Source organism: Barbus barbus, assembly GCF_936440315.1.
Source record: "Barbus barbus genome assembly, chromosome: 5".
Lineage (NCBI taxonomy): Eukaryota > Metazoa > Chordata > Actinopteri > Cypriniformes > Cyprinidae > Barbus > Barbus barbus.
Window position 1 is genome coordinate 13,362,124 of NC_136733.1, and position 24,026 is coordinate 13,386,149.

General features: G+C 36.1%; 2 protein-coding genes across 6 annotated transcripts; both read right to left on the reverse strand.

Annotated features, from left to right (window-relative positions):
• Positions 1–819: 819 nt before the first annotated feature.
• LOC306870015 (guanine nucleotide-binding protein G(q) subunit alpha) lies at positions 820–7,632 on the reverse strand. Its single transcript, XM_079417035.1, has 7 exons — positions 6,806–7,632; positions 5,283–5,467; positions 4,190–4,344; positions 3,537–3,665; positions 3,260–3,389; positions 2,451–2,604; positions 820–2,221 (listed from the first exon to the last, which is right to left on the reverse strand). Exons 1-7 carry the CDS (start codon positions 6,939–6,941, stop codon positions 2,031–2,033), a joined length of 1,080 nt encoding a protein of 359 aa, XP_079273161.1. The 5' UTR covers positions 6,942–7,632; the 3' UTR covers positions 820–2,030.
• Positions 7,633–9,415: 1,783 nt separating this feature from the next.
• LOC306869938 (heterogeneous nuclear ribonucleoprotein K-like) lies at positions 9,416–24,026 on the reverse strand (the record flags this gene model as incomplete). Of its 5 annotated transcripts, none has more annotated exons than XM_079416899.1 (16): positions 23,947–24,026; positions 21,798–21,909; positions 21,192–21,289; positions 21,050–21,106; positions 20,147–20,190; positions 18,232–18,304; positions 16,599–16,712; positions 16,337–16,465; positions 15,915–16,225; positions 15,543–15,596; positions 14,687–14,726; positions 13,603–13,618; positions 13,389–13,421; positions 13,191–13,258; positions 12,289–12,458; positions 9,416–10,155 (listed from the first exon to the last, which is right to left on the reverse strand). In XM_079416899.1, the coding sequence occupies exons 2-16, from the start codon at positions 21,856–21,858 to the stop codon at positions 10,125–10,127; spliced, it is 1,299 nt and encodes a 432-aa protein (XP_079273025.1). In that variant the 5' UTR covers positions 21,859–21,909; positions 23,947–24,026. The 5 variants fall into 5 exon arrangements, with proteins under 5 accessions (XP_079273025.1, XP_079273024.1, XP_079273028.1 ...); XM_079416898.1 differs by having other exon boundaries at positions 14,687–14,729; XM_079416902.1 differs by lacking the exon at positions 13,389–13,421.

Here is a 24,026-nt window from a genome sequence, read left to right on the forward strand (position 1 = left end):
AAAGTCATGTATAAAGGTTTAAAGCATTATGTTATTCCAGTAAGCATCTAAGCAGACTCAGTCATGTCTCAATCTAGAAAACCTGTTCTAAACACTGAGCAACTAAATCATTAGGCACATTTATTAACCTACTGAACCGACACAAAGATCAGGTAGATGCAATTAAGGTAAAGAGATTGACTTTTTTAACTTTCAGACTCAGATATTTCATATTTCATGGTTTCCTTGTTTACTTACATTTAAACGCAATGCTTTTAAGTTTTCAACATTACTATTTTATTTTCCTTTTTAAACTGTTTTGCTTAAAAACAAATGCCAATTGGTTTGATATTGTGTTTACTGCAGTGGCATTTAAGCAATTTTAAGTCGCATAAGTGTCCAAATACGTTTTTGGCCCACTGCACGAGTTTCATGATTTTTACATTTGGACAGCAAATATGTGACCCCAGACCACAAAACCAGTCATAAGGGTCAATTTTTTGAAATTGAGATTTATACATCATCTGAAAGCTGAATAAACAAGTTTCCATTGATGTATGGTGTGTTAGGATAGGACAATATTTGACTGAGATACAATTATTTGAAAATCTGGAATATGAGGGTGAAAAAAATCAAAATATTGAGAAAATTGTCTTTAAAGTTGTCCAAATGAAGTTATTAGCAATGCATTTTACCAATCAAAAATTAAGTTTAAGTAGGAAATTTCTTCATGACAATGTCTTCATGGAACATGATTTTTGACATAAAAGAAAAATCGATAATATAGACCCATATAATGTATTGTTGGCTATATTATTACAGCAAATATTATATTCAGGTACTGCGCTGTAAAATAGCAGATTTTATTGCAAACAAATAAAATAAAATAAAAATAAAACGCCTTTCCAGTGATAACCCTGACTTCAGCACTGTCCACACTATATAAACCATGTCAGCTTCACCGCCCAAAAAAAGTTTCAGAGGATCACAACAGAAATTTGGTCCTTTACTCTTGGGTCAACACAAAACATTCATTTGGTTGACACGCATCTAATCACATGAAACTCTTTACAAATCTTTAAAAGCAACTGCAAATGTTGACCAAAGCTTTATTACACCACACTAACCACACAGTCAAGTCAGTACAACACCAGTAAGAGCATCATTGCCTCACTGAGAACATCCGTTGGGTAATTTATTACAAAAAAATCTAAACGTATGCAGCAAGTGTTACAGAAAATCTCTGAATGGCACATTTGTAGTTTAAGATAAGGATGCACAGGAATCGGCTCTCTTGGCACATCATTCAGGCTTGATGTAACAGAACACAGGTGATCTTAATGTATCAGGTCATGAACAGTAACGTACACTAATCTGTTCCAAGAACACAATTACAAGAAAAAATACAAAGAGAAACAAACAATACTGGCAAGGGCAACTTATTGCCTGTGGTATGATTATTAGTTTGGCACAATATAAAACAATCACATTTGAAGAACTCTGGCACTTTTAATGTAAATGTTAATGTAAACTAGCGGTTATCTATTCTTCATCAATGCATGTGCCTTGGAAATGAGAAAAGACCCTTATATACTAAGCTTGCTCTGACTCTTACCATTTTACACTAACATAAGCACTTTTCATTGCTTTCTAAAGACCTCACCACACAGTATAATTAATATGTCCAAGTTGCAGAAATCTACATAGCATTTATAGCAATGAGTACAACTTGAAAACCAAAAGAACCTGCTACAGAATAAACCTTAATAAAAAAGTTAAATAACAATGTATTTCATTCAAATGGAATGCTAACATTCAAGTTGAACCCTGTGAAGTAGCTCTGAGGTGCAAATAAATAATGACCAAGCAGTGAGCAGCTTGTGCTACAGATAAAATGTGTGCGTCCAATTTCAGAGCAGAATCAGTGGACCGCTCGAACAGTTAAGCAGACTTTAGTGGATCACAGCATTACGGCAGACTTTAGCTGCAAACTGACGAGTCTTTTAACAGGGCAAGACAATGACAAAACCATAGCCGGCTCCGGCTGTTGTTTAGACTAGATTGTATTCTTTCAGTGTAAGCTGCAAGATGGTGTCCTTGACAGCAGCGAACACGAATCGGATGTTTTCTGTGTCAGTGGCGCAGGTGAAATGAGAGTAAATGATTTTTTCGGAGTCTGGATTCAGGTCGACAAACATCTTCAGGATGAATTCCCGTGCGGCTTGAGCGTCTCTCTGGGGTCCTAAGAGAGAAAAAGTAAATCGATTTTGATTAGCTTGGTCGTCCTGAAACTAATCAGAGCTTTTACTTAAAATAACTTAGAATCTGAAGTATGAACAATAATACAGCGATGCTTTAGCAGCACCATGGAAAGACCATCAGTCCAATAAACGCATCACGACTGATCATCTTTTTTCTAATCTCACAGAATAAACTGGATAAACAACATATCACAATATTTTTAAACTTACCATCATATTCAGGAAAGTAATCTACAAGGTGTGAAAACAATATTTTCTCTTCCAAAAGGTCTTTCTTGTTCAGAAAAAGAATAACTGATGAATTCTGGAACCAGGGGTATGTTATTATCGTCCTAAACAATGCTTTGCTTTCCTCCATTCGATTCTGTGAGGGAAATATAACACAACAGGGCCATTTCAGTGGTTATTTTTAAGTTAAGAATGAAAAAATAGTTCATTCTCTACTAATTATATGATCTGAGACCGTCAGAGACAGTTTTTATGGGGTCATTTTAATTACAAAAAATCAAGTTTCATTTAATGACTATAAAAATGTCAAGCGGTATAACCATTAAGTAAAATAATATTAAATGTATTATCCAAAATGTGTTATTTAAAACACAAAATGACAATATTTCTGTCTTTGTTTTGTAACATGACAACAAGAGGTCTCCTCCTCCTGTTGATTAGCCCACAATGACTTCTGAGGATATATACATACATATACAGTATATATATAGATATATATATATTTTTTATTATTAGTCATATTTTAATACTGCTTCATTAGTTTTTATTAAAAAAAATAATTTGATAAGATTATGCCACACATTTTTTGACCACGAAATGTACACTTTTAACAAATCTTGATTGTAGGATTGTATACCCCCCAAAATAAATAAATAGAATGTTAATTCGTAAAAATAAATATGTCTGTGCTGAAAGGCATATGCATCAAGCCATCACGCAAAATTGGAATTATGTAAACATTAAACGTGGTTAGTAACAACTTTGGCTCCCTCTGCTGGTAGTTCATTTACCTCATTGTCAGACTCAACCAAAACTTGGTCATATTCACTGAGTGCTACCAGGAACATGATGGAGGTGACGTTTTCAAAGCAGTGGATCCACTTCCGCCTTTCTGACCGCTGCCCCCCTACATCTACCATCCTGATGGAGGAGGACAAGTCATCAGATTGAAAGTTCATACTCTTACAATCTGGCATCTGAGCACTGGGTTGAACTGTATGAACTGAGCATTTTGTATCAATGCAGTACTAGATGAAGTAGAAGAGTAACTACAAAGAGAAGATTTACCTGAATATGACACTATGTAGGTCAAAGGGGTATTCAATGATCCCTGTTGTGGGCACTCTGACCCTGAGCACATCTTGCTGGGTGGGAACATAGGAAGGGGCAGCAATGCGGTCCAGACAATTTAGATAACTGTGGACAAACAGTGCTATAAGGTTTGTGCCAGAGCTGTAATGTAATATTACTAATGTATTGGTGATTAACAAAATCATTTTTTATGTTTCTGTAATCAGTTAATCCACACCAGTATTTGTAAGATCTTTAGTCACAGTAGTGTTTCTAATGCTAAAATATAATTATTGTTTGGATTTAATGTATTCAAAGATAGAGCATACAAAGAGCTACTAATATTAATTTGAATATCATGGCTCAGATCATTCGAACTTGGGTGGATTTGATTAACAATGTTTTGACAAGAACTTGAGAGTGCAGACTTTGGTGTCTTGGCAAATCTGAGCGCAGTGTGAGACATTGTTGAGATATTTTCTAAAACTCTGGAAGACACATGTTAGATTATTTGACTTTTTCAAATGAGAAAAATCAGAGATGCAGAAGTCTTCAGTAAAAGCCACATTTAATCTCAGTGCATGTTTAGCAGAAGACGTATTGGAGCGATCTCGTTCTTATGGAAGGTGACAGGTTTAAGATGCACTCACTATTTTGTGGAATCTGAGAGCTGGTATTCTCTCCTCCGGTCATAGCACTCCTGAATTCCTGGGTCATTCCATAAACTCCTGATGGCATCTACATAGGGGTTGACGAACAAGAAGACCTTCTCTACATCTACTTCTCTGACAATGTTTGCATTGGCCTGCGAGGAGAAAAGCAGCGCAATTAAAACAGTGTTAAAAGCTGATGCTTCAGCAAATGCAGTGTTGCCAAGTCTACGGTTTTCCAGCTGTCGAAGGTTTTTTTTTTAGTCCGCGGCTGAAGCGAAACCCCCCATAAAGCATTTTCAACTGAGTGGAACACCCTGGAAAGAGATTTCGACTGCCAGGAATGTGAATTAGGACGATTTTGATTTGATCACTTTTTCCCAGAACACGACTGGGCTAGTTTTGAGTTCCAATTGGGTGGGTTTTGTTACGCAGACCTGGCAACCCTCAACTAATGGGACACAATCAACAGTAAACGTTGAGTCACATCCTAGCCCACTTATACATAACCTGGTTACAACTTTATTGACCCATTTTACTTAAGAATCAAATTTGTTGAAGTTCTCCATCTCGCTACACCTGACCCAATAAGACGGAACTTGATTGAGGCTGTGTTCCAAAATATTTCAACTACGTACAATGGAAAATAGGTTTGTCTTTGGGGGCATCTACAAATGGAAAAAAAAACTAGATGGCACATTTCTGCAAGGCAGTAAAATGGTATAATTAATTTCATAGCTTGGAGGGGTAATTGTGTTTAGGCCTAGGCAACATGATTAGCCAAAGCGATTGTATCTCTCTCAGGGTATTTGACCTACTTCATGTCAAAGTTATCTGAGTGACAATTGCTCTGACACATTGAGCCATGACTCTCATGCAGACAATGCAAGTTGAGTCCAACTTGCAACATTCCCCTGATTCTCAGAACTACAGAAGATAGTTCAGAAGATATATTCATAGCACCAATAACATTCAATAGCATCTATTTCCTTACTACTAAAGGTTTAGCTTGTGCTTTAAAAGTTCAGAGAAGACCTGTGACCATAGAAACATCAGATTAATTAGAGTGATTGGGTAAGACAAATTACTGTACCTTATTATGTTCATATTTGTAGTGGATCTGGAGAGTATCCATTGCCCGTATCATGGCCTGCGACGATGTAAAGATGTTTTGGTAGACCAGCTTGGTAAAGCATCTCCTGTCTTCTTCTGAATAGCCTGAGCCATGAATGATTCTCATCTGCTTAATAAAGGTGCTTTTCCCACTCTCTCCAGTTCCTGAAAGCGGAAGCATGTGGATAGTTAAGGGTTAGCAGTGGAAAATCTGATGCAGTTGAACTAAACGGTTTGTTTGGAAGGTTCTTGAATGGCAGCGATTCACAGATTCACTTGAATCAATACTCCAGATAAGTTAAAGTCTAATTTGAGTCCAAAAAGGGGGCTGATTACCCCTTGACAAACTGCTGTGTTGGTCAGACTAGGTCATAGACACAGTCTTTAACATAGTGACTATGTTTATGCTACTGGCCCCAGCTTCGACCAGGTAATGATGAGTTTAGACTAGTTATAAAAAAAAAACTGCCATGTTTTAACCGTTAAAGTTGAACTGAATTTTCCAATAGAGATGTCTATCTTTATTGTTCTGTCACTGGTGAATCTTAAGACATTGTATAAATGAATGCATAAACAAATCTTATAGGATTCCTAATAAATCAATCTTAAAGAATCCTTAAGAAAATGTTCTTTTATGTTTTAATAATATTAGGCTATATTTCTAATAGGTGTAATGCAGGTGGCAACTAATTTCTTCTTTACAAAAGAGTGAGTCATATATTTTTTTGTGAATGGACTTGACCAAATAAACAAAACTGAATTAAAATAACTATTTGTTGGTGAATCACACGTGACCCTGGACCCCAAAACAAAATACCATAGTATATTTGAAGCAATAGCCAACAATACTTTGTATGGGTCAAAATGATCCATTTCAATTTTATGCCAAAAATCATTAGGATATTAAGTAAAGATCATGTACCATGAAGATATATAGTAAATTTCCTACCGTAAATATATCATACCTTAATTTTTGATTAGTAATGAATAAAATGAATAATGAATAATGAACTTCATTTGGACGACTTTAAAGTAAATTTTTTCAATATTTTTTGCACCCTCAGATTCCAGATTCAAATAGTTGTATCTCAGCCAGATATTGCCCTATCCTAACAAACCAAAGGAACGTTTATTCATTCAGCTTTTTTTTTTTTTTAGAAAAGTACACTTATGGCTGGTTTTCAGGTCCAGAGTCACATATAATAAAGACATTACATTTTTGTACACAAGCATAAGTATGTTAAGAGTCAATCACATCCCTTCGCACCTGCAACAATTGTCCCACCTGTCGAGCTTATATGAATCTAAATAAAGAGGGCTGATCTTTTCTTTGCAGAAAAACAGACGAGCAGTGGTGAGAGGCACTGAATCAGTTACCTACGTACGCGATGTATTTTAATGAATGAATCATTTTTATTTTCAGATACCACAGGTGTAAAACTAAAACGATTTGCATAGACCTTGCACGAAAGTTTGGTAGAGTGACACGAAAGCACCTCGTACCCAGCAGAAGCAGCTTGAGCTCGCGCCGAGCGTCTTTCTTGTCGCGGCGGAGCTGCCGCTCGATCTCGTCGTTGATGCGTCGCGCTTCTTTCGCCTCCTCGCTGAGGCAGCACGCCATGATGGTGTCCAAAGTCATGATTCTCCGCGGCAATTTACAATTTTACAAAATTACAGAAGCTTCTCAGCAATTCCACCGACAGAACATCAGTCCCGACTCTAATGCACTCATTTAGAGAAAGAGTTTCCCTGCCGCGCGCTGAGGAGAGAATTAATCCAGACCATAAATCGTCATTTATACCCTAATATTTCTGCAGCGGATGGAAAACGAAAGTCAAATGTTACAGCAAACCGTTTTCAAAATGTAACAGTGGCTGAAATCCTGATGCGGTTTATCTGTGTTGTACATCACTCAGAAAAGCAACAGATCCTGTGGATTTAATAACTCCATTGCAGACTGTTTTTATAGCCTATTTGGCGATCAATACTTAAAGTCAATACAACACCGTACTAAAGTGTCCAGTCCGTGAACTTGTGGTTGGGAATATTTGCATGAATGGTGTTGCCCCCGTGTTAAAAGTCTCCACTCCGGGCGTGGTATCGCTGCATATGGCCGACAGTTCCCTGGAAAACCGTTTTCTAAGGTAAGTGAACGCTACAGCACTCAGGAGTCCACGCGTCTGACGAGTTTGTATAAGTCAGTCCATTGAGGTCTTCACTCCTGTTGATTTAAATCCCAGTTTGGACCCAGGCTCGATTTGGACTCTCGGTTCTTTCATATGCAATTGGGATGTCCGATTCGCGAACGAATCGTTCTTTCGAACCGGCTCTTTGAACGATTCGTACGAACCGATTAGCACGCGTTTGTGAATCAGTATGCTAGAACTTTTGTTAGTAAACTGTAGGACGGGGACAGTTTTTGCTTTCAAAATATGTACATTTTGTTTGTAATTATATGCAAGTTAACTTGATATTAAGTAACGAGTAAAATGTGCAGAAGAATTGTACTGGTGTGATTCAAATGAATCGGTTTTTGAAATCGACTCAAAGCAAACGTCCGAACCAACCGACTCGCTAAAATGATTCGGACCTGTCTACTAATATGTAATGTTCATTAAAAGCAACATCATCCACCACTCCCTGTTGTGTGACGCGCAGAATTGAGGAGGAGCAGCTGGTCAAAAAGAATAAAATTGTTCAGACTTAAAACATTGGACCAGTCTTGAGCCTAAATGATCCTTATGACTATTTTCTTTCAGGATTCCAACATAAGAAATAGTTTTTTTCTTTCTTTCAGGAGACAGTAGTTAAGGAGCTGCTAAACAATCTGTAAAAAAAAAAAAAAACCTTTACGTACATGGCTGGAGCTGAACTTTACAGGAAGGTAGGATTTGACAGCCCTGTTTTAGTGTTGGAAAATTACACCAAATTTTTAAGTGCTTTTTCATGACCTAAATTAAATATGAGCATGAAATAGTTTTCTTTCACTTATTTTAATGTTTCTTGTTTTTAGTTATTTCATATTCCAGTTCTATAAAATAAACATAAGAAATCATTTAAACCTCTTAATGGAGAGAAAAAACTCTGCTCTAATCAAACAATCAGATTTAAGTTTTAGCCAGTTTCAGTGTTTTTAATTATCATTGATTATTTTTTGGGGTGTTTGTCACTTTTTTTTTCTGTAGTTAAGTTTAGTCATTCTCCAAATGAAAATGAGAAATGGCAACATAGCTGAAATAAAATAGTTTACTTTTTTATATTTTATGTCAGCTAATATTTATTTCAAGTAGTGCTGCCAAACGATTAATCGCATCCAAAATAAGTTTTTGTTGTATACAGTGTATATAAATACACACCTATGCATGTATATATTTAAGAAAAAAAATTATATTTATATATTAATGAATATAAATATGTACATGTAATATATAAATGCACACCCACGAAAAATGTTACGTTTATATATGAAATATATTTATAGAATATAAATATATACATGTAAATACTTTCAAAATATATACTGTATGTGTGTATTTATATATGCACGATAAATATACACAGTACACAGAGATATATTTTGTAAATAAAGACTTATTTTGGATGCGATTAATCAATTGACAGCATTAATTTCAAGCAATGAAAATGTTTTTGTTTTTTTAATTTCATATAACCTTTACTAGTATGCACTACAAATTTATTCCACATTCTTCTGATTATTTTTAGGGGGAAAAATGCAGAAGTTGAATTTATAGAAACAATGTCAAATATTCAAGAAATAGTATTTATCAAATCGTGCCAAGAATGTAAAAGTAAGATGACATACATTTTTCTAAAATACTATTAAGAAATGTGTATCTACTCCGTTAAGGGCACACACCCGCTCTATGCATACACATCTCATTTCAACAGAACAAGCAACTAGAAATGGACTAGAAATTGATTCCAAAATTACCACAACCAAAACACAAACAGTTTTAGCAAAAGGTGGCACAGACTTAATTAATTTTTTTTAGATTTGCAGCACATTCTACAAAGACACTAGAGGGAACAGAGAGAAAGAAAGATACAAGAACATGGACGAGACCTGACACAATGGTGTTTTTTTGGTTTTTTACAGAGAAGCTTTTATTTCCCCCCAACTGTGAAGAGAAAGGCGTCTAGAAAGATCCATCTAAAATGGTAAAAATGCTTACAAACAGACGTACAAAACAAGCGCTAGCAAGATTTAACGGATCCCAATGTCAATGGAGTACAAACTTCTGAAGTTTTACGAATCTGAAAATTCGGGTTGAGAAAACTAGCACAAAAAAATCCCTCAGGAATGAATCCTTTTTCCCACCCTGAATACCCCCATTTATCAAATCAAAATAGACGTTCATCCTTTAAATAAAACTGTACTGATATTAAAACTTTAAAGAACTGAACTCAATATTTACACTTTCCCCAAAAAGTCTCATCATGAAGACGACAATGGGACAAATTCATTGGCAAAAAAAAAAACAACTTAAGATTACATTCTGCATGTTGCACAGACTAAGCATGCAGCTCTAGTAAGGCCAACAGCGGACATCACAGATGGGCTCCCTCTAATTACGAAACAGTACAATCAATAATGGAAAAATCACGTGCAGAAAGAAACTGTTAAAGAAAAAAAAGAGGATCCACTTGCTTTTGAGAAAACTTTTCCCTCAAATATGTTGTCTAAAAAAATATTGTTAGGAGAAATGGCAGGGAGCACATCTACCCAAGAAGCAGAGGAATGTAGGCTCTGAAAACAAGCTGAAGTGAATGGGTATGGCAGTTTGGCTTGGATCTCCACCCTCTAGAAGAACCGACCAGAGTACTGCTTCACGCTGAAAGAGGAAATGACACGGTTGAGACCACAGACAAAATCTCATTGTGCTGGGATAGTTCAGCCAGCGGCCAAATGACTTCGAATTCTGGATATACAAAACAAACTGTGTATATAGTATTATAATAAAGGAAATACAGAACTAACAAAGCATGAGTACCTCATCTAGTTTATAATACACTGTAGAAAAGATCATTAAACAACTTGATTTACTTATGAGAGCATTTTAAGGTTGTTACTTGCATATTTTAGGTTTACTCATACGAGCAAGCAACAGGCATTAGTCAACATGAAATAGCATTACTAACCCATTTTATTTCATACTTTAGCTATATATTTTTTTTTAAGAGTAAAATTAAGAAGCTCGAATTAGGTAGTTGTCCAAAAACTACTAGTTGATCAGTACAGTTGAATAGTTTTTCTTCATCTTTTGTTTTGATATTTTAACTGCAATGCTTTCACTTAAAAGCCACAATCTAAACTGTATATTCCCTAAGAAATACATCAGATTTGAAAACTAGCCTAATTATACCCAGCTTCCTTAAATCAGTTTTGAAAATATGTATCCTTTTATGAATAATGGAAGAATTTTTGACAGCTGGTTAACATTTTGGATTATTGTCTCTCCTGGTTACACTCACATGATACTAATGTTAAGGATGTAAACAGCAGTTATCAAACAATTAAAGGAGGAAATCACTCACTGTTATTAACGGAGTAATGTCTGTAATAATAATACATTTATAAGCTTCAATGCACAATAATGCATAGAGTGAAGAATATCCCGTTTTGTTTTACATTTGATTATGAAATTACTGTAGTATTTTTGCAGCACAGACTATATGAAAAACTTAAAAGCATTTCATTTGCAAATGTAATCATTTATTTGCCCACTTGTTTGTAGTTTATTAATTTATTATTGATTGTTTACATGTCTTTAATAAGCTAGAGAACTTTACTGTGATAGGAAAATTTGTTCAGAGACTTATGAAATTTCAAAAGTATATAAACTTGTGGTATTGTAACAACCTTATTTCCAGCACAAATACCTATTGTGATACATATCATCAGTTGCACTGTCCAACTATGAATTGTTCTCAAAAATACCAATCATTTACAAGTAAATTTGCTTTAAATTGAACAAAATGACTTATTAACTGTACATCCAAACAATAAGGTGAATAAGTGTGTTTCATTTGCTTGAGGATATCACACAATGCCATGATACAAACAAGAGACAGGCTAGCATGTTACAGTAGAAAAACTGGTTTATGATCGGTTTACCCATGCTATCAAATCAGCTTGAGTTCAAAGAGTATAAGCAAGCACTGACATGGTCAGATGTGAGTTCAGATGTTAGTCAGAGTAGGCCTCTTCAGTTAGGGTGGGTGAAATGTGTTTGAGGGTGGGGGCAGATGATGCTGGGCCTGTGCTGTAGGGCAGACCGTGATTTGTTGTCACTTCATCTAACTAACAACAACAAAATCACAAGTCTTCCACACAGAAGCAAGCCAGCGTTCACTCCATTCTCCTGGGTCCCACTCATTTGCCCCTTGGTAAATTATGATTGGATTTGATCCCAAATGGAACTAATATAACAAACCCTTCTGTACACATTTCACAAAAAGAAAAAAAATATGAAACTCCCCCTGAAGTTGGAAGCTGTTAGGTCAGGCAAAAAGAAGTGCATGAAACGGCAGTCAAATGTATATGAAGCATAAAGAAAGTGTGAAGTACATTAGTTCCAAATAGTAAGCAAAGAAAGACAGGCAGTTGGAATTAGCAGTTTAGCATCTGTATTTTCACCATAACAAAATACAAGACTTAATATACTCATGAAACTGATTTGTTCAGTTAAGTGTCCAAACCAGGTATGACAACAAAGTGGGTAAAGTTTTTTTAAGTTTTTTTTTGGTCCTAACTAGCATTGGGAATAGAGATTCTTATTCAGAATTGGTTCTATAAGGATTGTTAAATGAAATGATTAAGGAACCGTAATTGTTAAGGGAATTCAGAGCCCACACTGAATCTCACTGGCCCAAAATTGGAAAGCTGTCACACCTGGTTAAAAAACATGATGGTTAGGAGTCAGGATGGGGTTGTGGTAAAGTGCTGGAATCGGCGATTGGCTCACCTGTTCTGTAGTAGATACTGGGCGTTCTGAATCTGGTCCTGTGTGCCTGTGATGGTAATGATCCTGTCCTCTGAGCCCTCCAAAGGCTCGTCGATTTTAATAGATGCTCCCGACTCATGACGGATCTGCTTGATCCTCTGGCCACCTTTTCCAATGATCGAGCCAGCCAGCTAAAACAAGACATGAAGTAAATGTCTCCCATTCCACTAAAACTACACTAAAAACAGTGGTTGAAATTCTAACTGAAACAACAAAAATACAGTTGTGTCAAAATCAGGTATCCAAACAGATTTCCAAATTCAAATTAATTCTGTTTCAGAAGCTCTTAATTTGATGCTGATTTGATTCAATTTGATTCTGGGTATATTTCAGTTATAATGTCCGCTTTGCTTACATAAGAAATAAATCTTTCGGCTAAAGCCCAAAGTATACTATACTACTAACTAAATTGCAGTAACACACTGTACAGCACAGCGGTGCTTAGCGGTGTTGCGATCAAGTGGAGATCAAATAAAATATAAATATTAATTGGGGGGGGGGGGGGGGGGGGGGTACACTTACATTTAAACGAAAATACTAAAATGACAAACTATAAATTCAACCAAATGTAAAAAAAATAAATAAAATAAATAAATCTTGAAAAAAAAATTAAATGAAAACTGAAAATATAAAAATAATGACTAATATTACATTGAAAAATATGATCATAGAATATAAATAATATTAAAGTAACAATGCTGCATTTCCCAATCCCACTATTTCAAGTCACTCATTATCTGCACCACCAAATAAAATTCAGAAGTGAATATTAAATTCATTTAAAAACAGAATTAAAACACAAACTATAAAAACCTTGTGTTTTTCTATTTTTACAAATATGTTGCGTGTCATTTTGCACTCACATCTTTAGGGATAGTCACTTGTGTTGTAATAACAGGTCCACCAATGTCACTGTAAGAGCCTCGACCACCTGATGAAACAAACATCTCACTCTGATTCAGCCAATGCCTATATGTAGGCCTATCATTCACACTCTTATTCAAGCAGAATTAATAAATATACAATCTATAATCCATTATCACAATATCTGACACACTCACCAGATTGGAAGGGCTCCCAAGAAGAATTATTGTCTTCAGACGAAACAAGAAAAGAAAAAGATAGAAAAAGTGATCAAGATATCAGAGCTATGACAGTAAAGGATAAAGAGACAGAGAAAAGCAGGAAACGCTACACTATTGAGGAGTGCAATGCTCCGTTTGACTGGAGGTAACCTTGAGCTAGTGTGTATGTGTGCAGCTGAAGAACACTCACCATATCCACCTCCACTCTGTGTACAACGATGGGGGGGAAAGAGAGAGAGAGAGAGAGAAAAAAAAAAAAAAAAAAACTGTTAATTCAGAGAGTACAAGCGTAAACTCAAAGCACATTCTACATGGATCGCTGATTCTTTACGCTTCCAATCTGACACGTCTATTTAAAATGAAAGCAATAAACCGCTCGAGACCATGCAATACAGTGATTTTTTTACCGTGGTTAAAGGGGTTTTAGGTCACTGCTTTGCCACACACCTAACATTCCTTAACCGCTGTAAAACCACTGATTATTAAAAACTATTTTTTTTGCATTGACATTTGACAATTAGACACATTTATCCCATTTTTTATTATTGTAATCTCATTCATAAAAAAAAAAAAAAAAAAAAAAAATCACAATATTTAAATTTCCATTGAAAATGAAAGGAACAAACATGGTATCAGGAATCAGAAGAGGAAAACTGATTAATTTGTTATGAATTTGCAAGAATGCCAAAAACAGCCTTTTTATTTTTATATAAATATTTGAAAGAAATTAACATTTATTCTATAAAATAATGTCATTGATATTACATTTTTTGTTGTTGTAAGAAACGTGGCCTGGATGTGTTATGCGATTGAGCTCAGCTAAACACACTGGCTGGTTTACAGTGGTTTTTATTCAGAGTTGAATTCGACATGCATGTGCTGATGCTCTGTGTGGACACGGTCAGGCTTGGCATCTTCCAGAACTCTCAACTCACTCAGAGCAGCAAAGCCCAAAGTTCATTGGTGAGTGTGATGGCTTTCACCTACGTATTTAACTGCTCCTTGGTAACCAAGGCAACAAGTGATTCAAAAATCGGTTGCCAAGCAACAGCAGGCCAAACCAGTGCACTAGGCATAAGAGCTCCACATATGCATCTATTACACGGTCACTTCAGAAAGAAAGAACAAGCCATTCCATTTTTGTTCTGAAAGTGCCTATTAATGAAAGAAAAAAAAAAAACTATCCTTCACAATGATAGATGACCATCAAATGATGAATCTCAATATATGCTGCAAAACTACAAATTCATATTCAGATGTTGATTTATGCTCACCATGCTCTCGTAGCGGTCTCCCGGTCGCCCCCTTCGGTCACTGCTTACAGGAAGAGAGACACGCTTAATCTTATGTGCTCATAATCGGCATGCTTCTGAAAACTCTGAGTGGCCAAAAAACTAAACAAAAAAACCTACCAACGGACAAACTAGAAATAACACAGAAATTGGATAAATATTTACATTTAAAAGATGTCAAATTTTAATTGAAATGATTACAAAATATATTTCATATGCCAATTATTTAATGGAAAACAGAATTTGGTAAAAATAAAACAATTTTAGAAAAAATAAAAATTCATAGGGCCTTAATGTCATTTTTGTTAAACTTTTAATAAATTGCGGTTTAATATTGTAAGTTTCAAATAATGATTTCAAATAATTAGACATGCTTTTTGATGAATGAAAATCAGTCTAGAAAATAAAAAAAAATAAAAATAAAAAAAAAGGTATCCAGAAAAAATTAACTGAAAAAACAGAATTTGGAAAAAAATTAAATGGAATTTGGGAAAAAATAAAACTGATTTCATAGGGCCCTACTAGTCATTCATATTAACAGTGAAAGACTTTAAATTGAAAATGTATTTTTACAGAAAGATTTAACAACATGTGTCAATTTTGTTTTCTATTTGACCAATAAATGTAACAGTTTTTAGGACACACATAAACCCATCTTGAGTCCTGTTAGTAGTAAAATTCATTTGCTTTCTCCTTTTATCTTTTACCTTGGTAAATATTTCAGGTTAATAGGTATTCATTTCAAATGAAGTTCTGCATTTTGCTGCTCGTTTTTGTTTTGCTCTTAGTGCGTCTAGGGCGTAGGTCAGTTAAATCTACAGCTTTTCCGATTACTTACTTTGGTCTGTCATCCATATTGCTGTGATAGCTCTGGTGGGAAAATCGATCACCTCTGGAAACAAAAAGTCATGTAACAAGTTATTCCTTTCCCACTAACACAAATGTAGTTCTATGCTGGTATAATGCATAATATACAAGATATGACAGATTGGCCAGTGAACTCCTGAGAACGGCATTGATTCCCTCACATCACTCAACAATATCAATGGTAATCACTTAAAACACAAACAGCTGTGGAAAAGATAATAAAAGGCACCTGATTTCAACAAATAAATAAAAATGCATTTGCATGTAATTTTATTAGTTATTATTTATTGATGCCCTTACTGAAAAACTGTAGGTTGAGGAAATCACTGCTACATTCTCTTACCCTCCTCTAGGTGGTGGTGGTGGAGGCAGAGGCAGATTTCGGGCCCTACTACTCCCACGTCCTCCTCTGCCTGTTGGGGGTGGAGGTGGTCCACGACGAGGGCTCATATCATCATAATCCCGTCTGGATGGAGGCATGGGACGACCCCCACGGCCAGGAGGCATGCGATCGAATCCTCCTCTGCCTCGCATTGGGAACCCACCCATAGGCCGTCGCCCTCTTTCTTCATACATCATGGTGAAGCCACCATAATCATAGGTCTCATCATAAAAATTTGGGTCATAGGGCTGGGCTCGACCTTTAATGGGAGCCTACAGATAATGCAGGACAAATATAAGCTTTATTTACCAAGCAAGAAGAAACTTTTGGATTTTGCTACAATGCCTAAATGACAAGAAACTGTTAAAGTTATGTTATCTCACCTCTGAAACCAGCTCTAGAATGACCTTGATGCACTCAACCACACGCTCAGGTTTACCCCCAACTAGCACCACACGGTCAGTGGAGTGGGGGCAACATTCCTGGAAGAGCTTGATTGTAGTCTGGGTATTCTTAAAAATGAAAAAAAAATAAAAAATTGTCAAGGAAATACTTTTTTTTTTTTTGTGAAGCCAATTTAAATATTAAGCCACCTGGTTACTAACTCGATTTTACAATATGTGGTATTTTTAGTACGGTGCTTACCTCCCTCAGTTCCTTGATCTTGGCACCTTTGACTCCAATAATGCCTCCGGCCAAACTCTGATGAATCAGCAGACGCAGCTCACAGTCAAAGTCAGTCCCACTGTAGTGCTGATACTGCCAAACATACAGAGTAAAGGAACATTTAAGGACACATGCAAACCAATAGACATTATTTCACATCCACATCTTCATGAAAATGCATACATATGCTACTGATCAAAAGGTTGACATTTTTAAACATTCTACATTTTTTCAATCTTTTTAAAAGAAGTATTTTATGCTCACCAAGATTGCATTTATTTTCTTAAAAATACAATAAAACAGGATTATCGAGTTTTATTTATTTCTGTGATGGCAAAGCTGAATTTTCAGCAGTATCTATTATGCTGACTTGGTGCTCAAGGAACATTTCTTATTATCAACATTGAAAACAAGTGTGCTGCAGATTACTTTTAGAAAACAATGATACTTTTTTTTAGGATTCTAAAAAAAAATATGAATAGACCAGCTTTTATCGGAAATAGAAATTTAGCATCAATGTCTTTGTCTCTTCTGATCAATTTAATGTACCTTTGCTATATTATATAAATATCAAATTATTACAATTTAAACACTTGATTGCAAAAAAAAAAAAAAAAAAAAATGTATTTAGTTATTAAAAATAATAATACTAAAAAAAAAAGACTACAGTATGGCTTTACAATATTTTGAATAGAACATTGTACAAAGTCTTATGGAAAATTAAAGTTGTTATAGACTGAAAATCTCCAAATCATATGCTTTTGAAACAAATGATACGTATACTAGTGTTGGTCCATATGCTCAATTTTCATATCGTCCTATCATCAGCCTGTGAGATCGCCGATACACAACGTTATCGTGCCGATTTATTTACTTAGTTTCATTGGAAAGAGAACCAACTCCAGCTTAAGGCTAAAAGCAGCCTAATGTTTTTAAAATGACTAAATTTGTATTTAACAAAATAATAGAAACATCGTAAGTTACTAATTATATTGCTTACATTTCCTCAGTTATTCAAAAACAGCTAACAGTTACAGAAAACAAGCAAAGAATATTACTTTACCAAAGAACATCATCACAAGCTCAGTCTAGCGAGAGTTCATGCACTTTAAAAACACTCCCGTTAAAATCAGTGAATCTACACCGTATGATGAATAAATCTCATATACTTACATCGCGCGTACATCTGCACTTTGTTGTTTATGAAGAGAATTTGCAAGTCAGAATTCAGTCAGCGCGCGCTGAACAACGGAACTCCGCTGTTTCAGCGATGACTCATCTGAACGTCTCTGATTGGCCGTTGCGTTCATAAGCTCAACATAATCGTGTGTGATTGGTTATAACACGCAATACTGTAAAAACGCGGAAAAAGAAATATAATGCAACAAATAAGCCCTAATATTAATTAGATAGTATTACTAGCCTGACAATAATAATAATAATAATAATCATCATCTTGCTTTTGTCAAAAGGTATCAGCCACAGGCAATATCTCTGACTATCGTCGATACACGATACTATTGTCTATCGGCACAACCCTAATGTATACAAAACATCAATGTTGATTTAATTGTGTCTTTAAGGCTTTCAATACTGGGTTTTATATGCTCACCTCCTCCAGGGTAGGGATGATCTTCAGCAGAATCTCACCAATTGTGTCTATATCTGCACTCACACTCAGGATACTGTCGCAGCACATCAAGCAAAATGAAAGAGAAAAGCAAAACAAACGGATACAAAACTTTAGATCCTGAGCCTTGCTGTATACCACAAAGAAGTGAAGGGGGAAATAAGATTTGAATAAAAAAAAATTAAAAATTAAAAAGAGGACTGCTGAACACGTTTTAAGTCTTCCAACACTGGACTGAGATACGGGCAATTGACATGCACTCAGTTCTCGCACATTCAATTAATACAGGCCTTGAAGAAATGGGCGACAGCAGGAGGGCTGAGACTGAACAGGCACTGTATGGCTACACGAGCCAAGAGAGAGAATGAGAGAGATCAAGACAGGCCTGCTTATCACTATCCCACCACCAGAACATTTGGGGGAGAAAAAAAAAAAAAAAAAAAAAAAAAAAAGGTATCTTGCACATCACTCTATGGTGCCTTCAGCACGTCACATTCTCTCAACGACGAGAGAAATCAAACCAAAAAGTAACAGAAAAAGCAAAAGAACGAGGCGAAGGGAAGAATGATAGATTTTTTGCAGATAAAGTGCCTGAACGTATGTGGGCTAAGAGAGAAAGAAAAAGAAAAAAAAACAAGGGGAAGGAAATGCAGTACCAGAGAAAAATCAAAGACAACAGTGATGAGTGACAGAGAGGGCTGCGGTATGGCGCAAGCTCAGAATCATGGACAGTGATGTTGGGAACAGTGAGGGAGGGGGGCTCAGAGGTTGGGAGTCAACAAGGACAGAGCGAAAAGAGATGTTCTTCTCCACAAGTCACCGTCAGTTTCAACAAATGAAAATAATCATCCAAACTAGGACTGGGCAGTATGATGCATAGGATGTAAAAACTGATAAGATATTTAGCTGTTTTACACATATATATATTTGCTTGTATTAATGTGAGATAAGACCGTTTTAATTTACTGCAAGGAGTAATGCAAAAATAATAGTGATGCACCAAATCATTTGGTACAATTAAATTAAAACTGAAATTAAAGTTTTGATTTAGAAAATAACTGAAAATAAAGTTCCTGTAATTAAATTTTGGTAACTGAACTCTTTATAATATATAATAACCAGACGTAGTTCTTCTTAAACTAAATTTGACATGGTCATGGTACAGTGCGTCCACACTGGCCACCTGTCATAGCTTTAGCACATTGCATTTATTCATGCAGTATATTTTAGGTTGCTTAAATGTAGGCGCATCACTACAAAATACAGAGGGACGAATGCAACATTTAGTTGTTTGTGGTTATTGAGGAATGACAACTTCTCACATTAATATTGAATTCAGATGACATGTGGTCACAGGTGTGCATATAAATGCATATTTGTATTTTTTAATATTGGTTTTACACGTGTTACAGCTGTTTTAATTGGTTAATAATCAGATATTTTTGTTTCATAAAAAATTAAATATAAAAAGTCACTTTAATTTGTAACTACAGCATGGTTATATACAATTTAATTCACACCAAAGTAACATTTGTGTCATACCACCCACCCCTAATCCACACATTTAATTCAGCAGAGACTAATATGAGTGAGGTCTCACCCCATCTGAGAAGCGATTGATTATATACAATTTTGTGCGACAAAAAGTTCACAAATTATATTCAAATACTTAATGGGGGTGTTGGGGGAGGAGAGAAAACATATATAAATATATACAAAAATAAATTAAGAAAAAAAAAAAAGAAAAAAAAAAAAAGTCAAATGGAACAATACACGTTTCTTAAAAGGGGAGGGGGACTATATGTGTGAAAATGTTAAAATGAAACAGAAGTCAGGTTATCAAAGACATGTGTTCTCTTTCTAATCAGGCAGTGAGGCAATAACTGGTGGGACATACCGCTCTGGGCCACTGCTGTCTGGGACTGATACACTGGCATTGTACTGCATTGGTCGTGGAGGTTGGCATTGGGCAAGGGCATTCAATCACATGATGTCAAGTAAGGTGCCCATTTAAGGAGGGGCACGTTTATGGGCGGGGCCAACCGGGGTGTCAGGTGGGCGGGCGGGCGTTCAGGGGCGGAGGTTGGGCCAACATCAAGGTGGGCAACGCAGGAGGGGCAAGTCGATCCAGTACATGGGCAACGGAGGAAGGTGGCCAAAAACAAAAAAGTAAAGGAGAGGGAAGAGGGGGAGAAGGAATACATTTTTAATTGAATACAAGGCTATACTCATTAACCTACTGTCCAATTTTCTTTTTTCTTTTTTGAAGAGACTATGCAATGAAGGCACAAGAAACTGGGCTGGACAGATCTGAAGACAGTTTTTAATGTAGAACCACTGGGCAACAGTGGTTCACACAGGACTATGGGTCAGCTCAAGAGTCAAGACATCTGTAATTGGGTTTTCAAAGTGGGGGAGAGTGAAAGAGAATGCCTTCAAGAACAAAGTCGAGAAGTGCTTCCCCTTTAATACACAATGTCAAAGACTCACAAAATAGCCTCATTTCAGAGAGCTTGTCTGTCCAAATGAGCCAACCTATAGCTACAAAACGGAAGATCTGCCCTCAAGATCAAATGCATAAATTTTGCAGGATTTTATCGGGATTGTAATGGACGGATTGGTGTCATGAGTTTTGATTTGTGTGATTTCAAATCCGCCTGATTCGTGTTTTTGCTGAAAAAGTTGAAATGCTGACGAAAACAACTGTTCGATTTGAAAATGCTGTCAGAAGTCTCGTTAAAACTTGACCATTAGAGAACTTTGCTTAAAGGTTCATAATGAGCATGGTCTTAATACTCACATCTGTGCGTAAGGCTTTAATGTTCTTGCCTCCCTTTCCAATCACAGCCCCTGCATTCTGAAAACATAAAACGACACTTCTAAAAACGTCTTCTATATCAAAGAAATGGAGAAGAAAAGTGCATTTGTATGGCTTCACTCACTTTGCTTTGGAGAAGCACCCTGAGCTCTACCATTTCATCTGTGTTGCGGGAGCGTTTGAATGCCTGTTCATCATCCATATCCTCAGCAGGGCGCTTGCCTGAGGGAACACAAATCTGGCACATGAGCCTCAACAACAATTAAGACATTCCTGTTTATCAAACTGCTCGTTCTGAGAGAATGCCATTACGGAATCCAAAACATAACCAAGCACTAGTGACTGAAGTTCGCATGAAATTTGAGGACTTACAGAAAGCAGTTTAACAAATAACCATCTTTCTACCATAAAAACATTATGTTAAAATCCAAATTTATGCATATATGGTGGAGTATAAAGCAACCACTCGAGAAAATGCTTCTATTTTGGATTTTTTTCTAATTTAATACGATCATAAACATACATTTACTGGGGGGAATATTATGTTTAGCTGAAAGATAAAGCTATCAGGCCATCAGAACATGTCTGTTGCCGTTTAGCCTTTATTTATAACTCTTTAACAAAGAAAAATGTGTTTAAAAAAAATCCCCATGAAAAAATGTATGGGAACTACTTCCAAAACCAAGGTCACAGAAAAAGTGGACAAACACAGTTGAACTCTATTCGTTACCGTTTGTGTCAGTGCTACTGAAAGTGGTCTCTTCTTCCTGCTGCTCAATTTCTGTCTCCATTGTCTTGGAGCCAGCAGTGAAACTGGAATAGGCTGTCCTCGACCGGTAACTCTAAGAGACATGTCATTTTAAGTGTTAAAACAAAGCAGAAACTACACCATCTTTAAGGTCAACGTGAAATCAGAATTATACTTAATGAATACACTTTCCTGGTCTTAACGTAGAAAGTTTGATATTCCAAATAAATAATTTAATAAATTTTCATCAAAATATTAATTGTTCTATATCAGAATCGACTTTTAGCTGATGTAAACAAGGCCTCATTTCTCAATACCTCCAAAAACCTGTCAGTGATTTGCCATTGGTTTTGATTCAGAATTATACAAACACAAATCCTTAAAATCAAGGACTGACAGGTATTGCATTTACGAAAAACTACAACAATATGCTAAATTATTAACAATGTAAATGCAGAAAAGAGACCAAGGCAAACTTTATATTATTATTAGCCATATTACATATTAAGTGAGATGAATGTGTTCGAATACTGGAGTTTGATTGGACTAATGACCTTTGACATCATGACACCACAAAATAAAGGAAGTGTTTCCTTATCTACTGTAAGTCTGTTTATTCCTCCAACCAAACTATACATGATTAGATTAATTTATAATTTGTTTATAGCATCATTATTTACCAGAACATACCAGCAACCCTTCAGCTGAACCCCACTGATACAGAGACAACTTTTCACAATCCAATCATTTCCAGATTAATAAAATCAGGTTCCATCCTACATTTTTTTTTTTTTTTTTTTAATCTTGCTCAGTCTGAAACGTTATAGTAAACAAGTCTGTGCCTGTACCATGTTACAGTGATATTAATAGAGGACAATACTATGATACTAAATATGACCATTTTCATGCGCTAAGGTATTTATGTAGTACTTAAAATGTAAAAAATAAAGCTAATATACGATAATGAGATTTCTTGTTTGATAAGATAAGCGTGCGGTTACTTTAAAAGCAAATTCAAAATTCGAACAAAAAAGAAAGGATGCACAGTAAAAGAACGGAACATAGTGTGGCGCTGAGGCCTTTTGCTCCCCGTCTGAGGAGGTTGGCTGAGGGGAGGGACCAGGTGTGCGCGGCGGAGGAGAGCTCATGGTCATTGGTCAGTTCAGACGGGGGGAGAAGAAAAGGGAGCTAAAAAGGCCCTCGGAGAAAGAGAAACATTTTAAAGCCTCCGCGGCTTCTTGTTTTTGGGGAGTTAGGACGCCTCCTGATACCCTTATCCTAGGTTGCAAGTTCAGGAAATAAACGAAGGCCGTTTGGCTGCTTGTTGAACCGGACCTCCGTCTCCTGCCTATTTATTCTGGGAAGTTGCACGACGCTACAATATTCTAAATCACAATTACAAGACCATTCAAATGCAACGTGCATTTGTTTTACCCGCAATAACATAGTTGTCAGTGTTTTAATTACTAAATGAGACCTAACGATATCGAAATATTCACACTGGTTATATATTATAAGCACTTAGTTTTGGGCTGTGTCAAGGCCCAGTGTTTCAAAATGGTGCGCAAATAGCATTTAGCCTGCTAGCCTTACAGTTACAGTTGCCATAACAGTAACGTTAACTGTTACAAGCCTTCATTAACTGACAACACAGCTGCATTTACTGAACCTCACGAAGGAAATACATCATTTTGCGGACTATAACAAAGAGCACCGGTCCAAAAAATGCATATAAACGAAATATTTCTGCGCCTGCGATGTATTGGCACAAAATGGCTTGTTTTATAGATTCACTCTTATTGCGAGCACAATGACAACACGAGGTTTAGTTAGTCCATTTAGTATACTTATTTATAAACAGTTTGCGTCTGTGTGTAAGATTCTGCTTTGGTTAGATAATAGGGAAATGATTATCTGACGACTGTTGCGTTTGATCAGCAGGAAACTCCATTTTGAGAACTGCTTACCTTAGCAAGCTAACTGGCTAATTTACAGCACGGCGACGCATGTAACAGTTAATGATCTAATTAATGTTCGACACTTCTGTTATTTATTACTCCCGGAAATAACTGTACAGTTCTAAAAGGAGGTGCCTGTATAAAAAAAACCCGACTCAAAATATTGAACAAACCTGCAAGCAGCCCTTCCGTCACACCAATATTCGTCCGAAATTTCTGCGCTTTCTACCTTGATTTCAATGTAGGTTGACGT